Consider the following 8,694-nt stretch of genomic DNA (forward strand, 5'->3'; position numbering starts at 1 on the left):
AGAAAGTTAAGAGTCATCCAGGTTTTTATGTCTTCAAGACATGCCTGTAATTTATGAAATGGGTTACCTTCATCAGGATTTATAGACAGATATAACTGGGTATCATTAGCATAACATTGGAAATTAATCCCATGCTGTCTAATAACTCTATTGATTTTGAGCATATACTGTATATAGTAAAGAGAATTGGTCCTAGCACTGATCCCTGTGGTACTCCACAGGTAACCTTTGAGCATGAGGAAGATTTGTCATTAACGTCATTAATTGCTGGATGGTTGATTCTCATTTTAACTGATGGTGCAGATAAAAACCTTTGTCCCCTTTTGTTCTTCCTCATTTCCTATCCTAACATCAATGTATTTGTTTTCCTTTTCCCCTCTCTGCTTCCTCTCTCCGACCTTTCCCTGCTGTTGTTCTTCCAGATGACATATCAGGGCCTCAGCCTGGGCCCTTCCTTGTCAGTATTGTGGGTGCCTCCCTGCAATCCCTCCCTCTGTCTCACCCTCCTCCTCCTCCCCCCTCCCAAGCCACCATCCAGCACAGTCTCAGCCTCAATGGTAAGATGTGAATGATGAGAGCTGTGGGATTTAGGGTCTGTTTTTGGGTCGGGTCCTTCACGTATCTATAGCTGTGTTCAAAAACGCTTCCCTTTTCACCCTCTCCACTTCAGATGCCTTTTTCCGGGCCCTTCCTCATTCGAATTCATCGTCGTTGGGTGCTGTCCCACCGGTCAGACAAGCCGCTCCTCCTGTGCTGTGTGCTCTGCGGCGATCTGAAGCCAGCAACTTCACAGCCAGTCTGAGAGAGCTGGAAAAGGTACGACCCGCTATCATTTCACGGTGATAAAACTAGAACTGTAATTCTACAGACAGGAAAAATATCACGTGATGCGAGTATCAGGGCCGGCTGAAGGTCCCTGAGAAACCACAGTTTAACAAGGGCCCCCCCGCAGTGCCAAATAAACATTAAAAAAACACATTTCACTAAGAAATTTTGCATTTCTTTTTAAATCAAACTCTTTAATTATAAAGATTTTTTTTAAACAAGAAAAAGAACATATTTGTCTTGGGGACAGATAAGCACTAAGAAGGACCCGTGGAAACTTCTCACAAACAAAGTTATCTGTATAAAACAAAGATAATGTTGATATTTTACTGTTTATTATATCTGATTGTCTACTCTAATAAAATTTTAATTTTTTTCTATTTATCAATTTTTATAGTTGTTGTTCTTCACTAAAGATAAATTCTTCACATTACTGTTGCAGGTATAACTAGTAGGTATAAAACACACCTTTACTGTCTCATGCAATCAAATGCTATTGTGACTTATGTTATTATCTGTTTGTGAACGCACACCCAGCTGGCTGGTGTTAGGACAACAAATTAAAGTGCGATTTGCTCTCAAATCTTGGTCCATCTGTTAACTCTGCACACAACGTCTGTTCAAAATAGTAACATTTATTAAAAACTCAACTCCAGGCGCGACATATTGCATCAAACTAAACTGTTGACTTAAACTAGTAAACTCTCAGGCGCGACATATTGCATCAAACTAAACTGTTGACTTAAACTAGTAAACTCAACTAAACTAAGCTACTAAGTACACATCGAAAATAAATAAAAATGGCTGAAAACAATAATCAATAACATGATGCAATGAACATTTCAGCATTGATTTTATATTTAAGAAACAAAGTTTATGTTGAAGAATTTAAACCTACGTCAAATTAGCCTTTAACTATGTCATGATTTACCTAAAGATCTGACCCAAATGCAGAAGACCAAACAGAGAGACCAGGGAAAAGTTAAACAGGTTTTATTTAGAGCAAGTAGAGAGGAGTGCACTGAAGTTTAAGGAATTCATGATCCAGAATTATAGAAAAATGATTCTTTAATAGGGTAGTGCAGTAAAGCTTCTGTCCTCAACATTTTTTCCTACATTACTTTTACTTTTATACTTTAAGTAGTTTTAAAAATGGTACGTTCACACTTTTACTTGAGTAAAAATCTTGAGTTGATTTTGCTCTTTAGTCATCATTTAGTAATCAAACGTATTGAGCATATTTGGAAACAGAAACATCAACATCATATTAGTGTTTAAACTCTTGTTGAAATAAAGTTTGGCTTACAGCAGATCAAAACATCTTAGCATTGAGTTGGCTGCCATATGGTCGCTATTAGCATCTTGTTAGCTTGCTTTACATGACAATAAACACATGAAATAATTAGAAACCAGTGAAAACACATTTTCCAGTTGGATCTCTTCCCCTGATTTCTGTTTGAAAGCAAAGAAAATTATGGTTAAAATGTCATTTATCTCCATCTTCTAACAGGTTTATACAACAAATTCGAGATGTGAGGAACAGAGAAGAACTGTTCTTATGTGTTGTGTTTGCTTGCAGTGCGGCTGGTACTGGGGTCCTATGAACTGGGAAGATGCGGAGGTGAAGCTGAAGGGCAAACTGGACGGATCGTTTTTGGTCCGAGACAGTTCGGACCCCCGATACATCCTGAGTCTCAGCTTCAGATCGCAGGGAGTCACACATCACACTCGTATGGAACATTATCGAGGTAAAGACGCCTCACACTCACATCTTGCATCGTTAGCTGATTGATCACTAAAAAAAAATCATCACGCCTTAGAGGAGATAACCCTCTAAACTTCAGTCTTCATGTTTTTGTACATCAGAGCTCCAGATGTCTTAATATTGTAACCAAAGCAAGAAGTCCAAGCTAAAGGACTTCCACTTTATCTGATTTATGTTAACAATATCTAAAGTACCCTTCATATGACCATTTGTTTTGGTGAAAGTAATTAACAATATCCTTTAAAACATTTTCCCTTTCAACCGCAGGATGAAACTGATTAATGAAATACAAACAAGAGGTTGTGAAACCAAATCAGCAGAATCTTGTAAAACTATTTTGCATTTTTACCATAAAAATTAATAATACTTAATTTGGCCAAATTAAATTGCATAATACAAAGCATCATGCATAAAAACCTTTTGAGTTTAGAGCTACACTTACTCACTCAGCCATGGCATTTAAGTCACTTATATTAGCAAACAAAGTCTTTAATGGCAGCTGATGTTGATGCTGGCTCTCCTTCATTAACGATTCCTACGACCTGAAAGCAGCGTTTGACGCTGTGGACCTCATAATAATCCTCCCCCATCTTCGGTACACCACAGGATTTACTGGCGGTGCCTTAGATTGGTTTATCTTCTATCTCGCTGGGAGATCAGAATATGTCTCCACTTGAAAAGCCAGGTCATAAACTCATGCAGTCAATTGTGGGGTTCCTCAGGGCTCATTCCTTAGCTCCATCTCGTTCACATGCTCCCCCTTGGTGGTATCATCACTCACCGCAAGATTTCATTTCACGGTTATGCAGATGATACATACAGCTTTACAACAAACTGACTCACATCCTTCTTTAACTTCAACTCCATCCATCTCCATTCTCAAAACTTGTCTTGGGGTGACAGTGGCGTCGGCTGAAAGAGTTTGCCCTGCAATTGGAGGGATGTTGGGTTGTCGGGTAGTGTCCTTGGGCAAGACCCTTCACCTGCATTGCCTAATGATGGTGGTAACTAGTGGCGCCAATGTACCGCAGCCTCGCTTCTGTCAGTGAGCCCAGACCAGCTGTGGCTACAATGTAGCTCACAACCATGAGTGTGAGAGAGTGTGTGTGTATGAATGACTGAATGTAGTGTAAAAAGCTTTGTTCAAGTCCTCTGACTTCAAAATGCACTATATAATTATAGGCAATTTACTATTTTCCTGTTTGAGGAGGTTAAAATGTTGATAAATTTCATAATTTCTATTTCCTCCATTTCTATTTCTTACCGAACCCGACTAGCGATCGTCTTTCTTATGTCCTCTTTCTTTGTACCGTATTACAAGCTTTGATGCAGACTATGATTACTATTGATTGCAGAAACATGAACCCATGACACAAACCTGTTCAGTTTTCTGCCCCATTCCTTCCTTGTGTCCTGTAACCATTTGTAATCTGAGATCCATTTCATAAATCAAAATAGGAGATGTCATGCATGTGTTGCAAAGGCATTTTATGGAAATTAAATCAAGCATTTTTGCATCGATGTCTCAGAAAACATTGAAATGTGTTTTAATTTTACAGTATTTGTAGAAACAATCCTAAATTGGGCTTTGGCGTTTGTTGGGATCTTGAGTTTTTTTGTCTTTGCATTCAGGGACATTCAGCCTGTGGTGTCACCCGAAGTTTGAAGACCGCTGCCACTCTGTGGTGGAATTCATCGAGCGCGCTATCATGCACTCCAAGAATGGCAAATTCCTCTACTTCCTCCGCTCCAGAGTCCCAGGTAAAAAAAAAAAAAACATGATCTACAGGTTTGTTTTCCTTTCACTTCGTCCTAGACTAGTTTATAGATGGATGGACCCTATCCCCTAGCAACACACAGAGAAAGACAATCATAGACACAATCATATTTTGGAGAGGGACAGAGACACAGGAGAAAAGAGAGCTTAGAAACTTCATAAACACATCTTAAAACTCCTCCAGAGCTTTACCATAATTTCTTCATCTAATTCCTCGTAAGATCTGAAACTCAAATGGAGCTGTGCTTTTTCCATAACAGCTCCCAGGCTTCCCTTGGACACTAGAAAGGCCTCTTCACTTTCTGATTATAAATCTCTTCTTAAGGCCAATTTCTTTTCTTTGGCTTTTGAAACAATCTGAGAGGTTGACTTTGTCTTACTGTGCTTCTTTTATTATTTTATTACTGTTTTATTAAAGTACTTCCTTTATGTACCGCTTTATTTATTATTTTAAGATTGACCATTTGTATTTTATGATTGTTTTTGGTCCTGTTGGGAGTTTAAAGTGCTTTATAAATAGTGGTATTTAGTATCACCAGTGTTGGGAAAGTTCTCTTTCTACGTGAACTAGTTCAAAGTTCAGTTCACACATTTTAAAATGAACTAGTTCAGTTCATAGTTCATAATTCCAAATTTTGAACTAAGTTCACAGTTCCAAAAAATGAACTAGTTCATAGTTCTTTTTTTTTTCATATATTGCTCAATTACACCATAGCCTACTGTAGAACCACAGACAGCAATCATTTTATCAGTTGTAACTCTGAAACTGTGCGTCAGATTTCATCTTCATATCCAGTTTTGAATCCTTATCCAACCAGGGTTTACATTAGCATTGAGGGGACAGCATTTCCCCATTGTTACTTTAACGCTTTGTTGCTGTCCATTCACTTCACACTAGTAGCAGCTGCAGCTTTCACCCCTACAGTATATTCTCAAAAACATCAGGAAAAATGTGCTGCTTGAATGGTCTTTTTTTATGAGGAATTATTTAAAGAAAAACAGGAAAGTAGTCTTTAAGGTGCAAATGTTTTTTTAATTTTGATAATTTTTTCAATTTGAAATTCCATTTCAGTACATACTAAAAAGGAATCCTGGAAAATTATACCAGGCAGGTTTAACAAACAAGTTACATGAATAGTAAAACCCTTAAGAACATTTTACTAACAGAAACTGAGGGACCAGGCTGAGGTAGGAATTTAAGGTTACTGAAGTGCAGATTTTTTTACTGAAAGCCAGCGGGCAAAGTTTGCAGAGAAATGCAAGATTGTTGCCATCATCCTCACCGACCACCTGGTCATAAACCTGTTTTAAGTGATCATACTGCTGCTTTGTCGCCTCCATGCTGCTGTGGCTTCCACGCTGCATTTTGTTTTGATGACGCATGCGGCTGTAGGCTACGACACTGGTAGCTGGTGTTGCCAGATTGGGTGTTTTTCCCGCTACATATTAAGGCCTGTTTACGGTGTGATTTAGCCGGGGTTTCGCCTGGAGGCCTCTATAGAAATCTGGCAACCTATTGAACGAAGCTGAACTGAGAGAGCGTGCTGTTCACAGACACCAGAATGAACGAGTTCACAATAACGTTCATCAGGCAGTAATGCAGTACGTTCAGTTCACGTTCGCCCAAAATATGAACGAGTTCATGAACTTTCGTTCAATTAACGCGTTCAGGCACAACACTGAGTATCACCATACAGGATCATCTGCCAGGTAGAGAATTAGAATTTGTTTGTTGTTTTTTTGTTGATGCACAGCCTACAGTAGAAATGAGTCCATTGCAAGATGAGTTTTGATAAGTGCAGTAACGCAGCTGTTGCTGGACAAGAAGCGTATCTAAAATCAAAGCACGTCCTGTAGCAGAGTGATGCTGACTGTCTTTCACTCTTTGTTTTTTAGGGCTTCCACCAACTCCTGTTCAGCTGCTCTATCCTGTATCTCGCTTCAGCAACGTCAAGTCATTACAGCACCTCTGTCGCTTCTGCATCCGGCAAATAGTCCGTATCGACCACATTCAAGAGCTTCCACTGCCCAGGTATTCAGCCCTGCACAGGTTATTTAAGGTTAATGTTTCATCATCTAAAAAAACCTTCTTTGTCTTTGGGACATATTTGTCCTCTATGTGAACATAGAATATTTGTCTATATTTTAGAAATGACCTGAGGAATATGCTGATGACCAGAACTGTCCAATGCATGATCCACCCTGAATTGTAACTGGCCAGATAGAAACTTAAAAATTCTAATTAATTCTGACCCCAACCCTCATAATGAATGCCTCCTGCCTGACTCCCTTCCTTTACACTATATGACATGGAAATATTCATCACTGGTGCATTAAATTGGATATGTGCACATTGTGCAATCACAATTTACTATTAAATTACTTATGTCCTAAAAAAAATAAGCAACTTTATCAGTGTGTGCTTGCTTAACTCTAAGTGCAAGAGATGGAAAAATATTTTTTATCTCCCAACCCAAATTACTTTACAATATTGATAGTGCCTACAGTCATTAAACAGGTATAAAGGTTTTCACCAGTTATTGAGCAACACTATTTGCATTCAGCAGTTTCTCCTACCCCTTTTGCCAAAACTCTGTATATGTTCTTGCCGCTCCATGTTGACAATGATTCTCATAGTGAATAAGTAGATAAATAATCTTTGTATATACATCTCACACACAATGATATATTATTTTTTAATGCTTAAAGATCAACAAAGCCAATAGTAGGGCTTCATGGTGCTGCAGTTTGTAGCACTGTTGCCTTGTAGCAAGTTGTAGATGTTGGTTCTCTTCAAGTACTTCGGCTTATCTACTGCAGTCTAAAATGTCACTGTTAGGTCAATTGACATCTCTAGATTGTCTTTTAGTGTGAGTGTGTGTGTGCATGTTTGTATGTCTATGTGTTGCCCTGCGATAGACTGAAGACCTTTCCAGGATTTTCCCAAGCTCTCGCCAATAGTCTGCTGAAGATAGGCACTGGCCCCACCACCACTCTCTTGGAATACGCAGGGGAAGATGGATGGACATTTATTGGGCTAATCGCTATTAGCATATTCAACACTTACCTCTATGCTGCTGGTTTTTGCACATCCTCTTTTGTGGATCATTAAAAAAATCCTAGCTATACATAGCCTCACATATATCTTCTGTTTTGGATCTTAATGTGACGCATTGGCAGCAGCTGCCTTCCTATTGGCTGATCAGTAGACATAGGCTTTAGCAGCTTTCACAGTGTGAGGTCAAAATTCTAAATATCAGACACTGTCAGGTCATCTGCATGTCATCTTTGGTCCCAGAATGCTAGAACTGACAGGCATAGAACCCACCTTACAGTGCAATGTAAGCCCAGATTTAGAGACACAACCAAGGTGTCCTCCATTTTCCATGAGCCCCAATATGTCATATGCAACAGCAGATAATTGCTCAGTCTATAGCTGGCTTAAGGCCTACCAGATGGCTGCAGCAACACACTCTGCTATTCCAGGCTGTGAAAGGGCAAGAGAGAGCAACACTTCTGATAGAAAGCAGGAAGGCAAAGCTATTGAAATCTATTTTATTTACGTAAGAGGTTTTAGGCTCCGTCTGCTATGAAACCCGCTGCATTTAAAAATGTTTTCTGCCTGGTGAAAATCTATGCACAATAACATAGAGAGCATCCTTTACAGGTTAAAATACTACCTGAACTAATTGCTAAAATAAGATGCTGTAGGCAGTTTAAAATATCAACTGCGATTTTATTCCATTTTAAAAGGAAGCTTTGTTTTACAGCCACTTCTCATAATACAAACAACAGATATATCTACTTACCAGAAAAAATTGGAAACACTTTTCAAGGTTATCTTGTTATGCAGTAAATATTAGAGGGAAATCTTAATAAATTAAAATCACCTTCAGCAGCCTTACTTTTTTTTATCAGTACATCCTAATTAACATTCCTTTTTCTGCTTCCTGATTCTACTTTTAAAAGTGTTAATTAAGGTACTTTTGTCTGTAAGATTTCTTGATGAACATGTTTCCTTTTTTCTCTTTACCTTTTTTAAAGATCACTGATCTCCTATCTGAGTAAGTTTTATTACTATGATCCTGAGGAGGAGATGTATCTGTCAATCAATAATATCCGGAGGGTGGTAAGATCGGGGCAGGAGGCCAACCTGCAGACGTAGCAGCACACACCTCCTAACCTGAAGTGAGTACACTTTCTCCTCAGTATATTATTCTATTCTATTCAATTCTATTCTGTTCTATTCTATTCTACTATAGTCTAGTCTAGTCTGGCCTAGCCTAGCCTAGCCTAGCCTAGTCTAGTCTAGTCTACTATCGTCTAG

The 8,694-nt window shown here is 38.8% G+C and overlaps 1 protein-coding gene across 1 annotated transcript in view; it reads left to right on the forward strand.

Annotated features, from left to right (window-relative positions):
• Positions 1–8,694, forward strand: part of LOC107102247 (suppressor of cytokine signaling 7-like) — a 25,930-nt gene that overhangs the window by 12,865 nt on the left and 4,371 nt on the right. The window contains exons 4-9 of the mRNA XM_015401460.1: positions 423–557; positions 671–816; positions 2,405–2,573; positions 4,223–4,351; positions 6,264–6,399; positions 8,412–8,555. Coding sequence (XP_015256946.1) covers positions 423–557; positions 671–816; positions 2,405–2,573; positions 4,223–4,351; positions 6,264–6,399; positions 8,412–8,532 — 836 coding nt within the window. The 3' untranslated portion in view covers positions 8,533–8,555. The remainder of the gene's footprint in view (positions 1–422; positions 558–670; positions 817–2,404; positions 2,574–4,222; positions 4,352–6,263; positions 6,400–8,411; positions 8,556–8,694) is intronic.

Source organism: Cyprinodon variegatus, unplaced genomic scaffold (genome assembly GCF_000732505.1).
Source record: "Cyprinodon variegatus isolate N-32 unplaced genomic scaffold, C_variegatus-1.0 Scaffold1223, whole genome shotgun sequence".
Classification (NCBI taxonomy): Eukaryota; Metazoa; Chordata; class Actinopteri; order Cyprinodontiformes; family Cyprinodontidae; genus Cyprinodon; species Cyprinodon variegatus.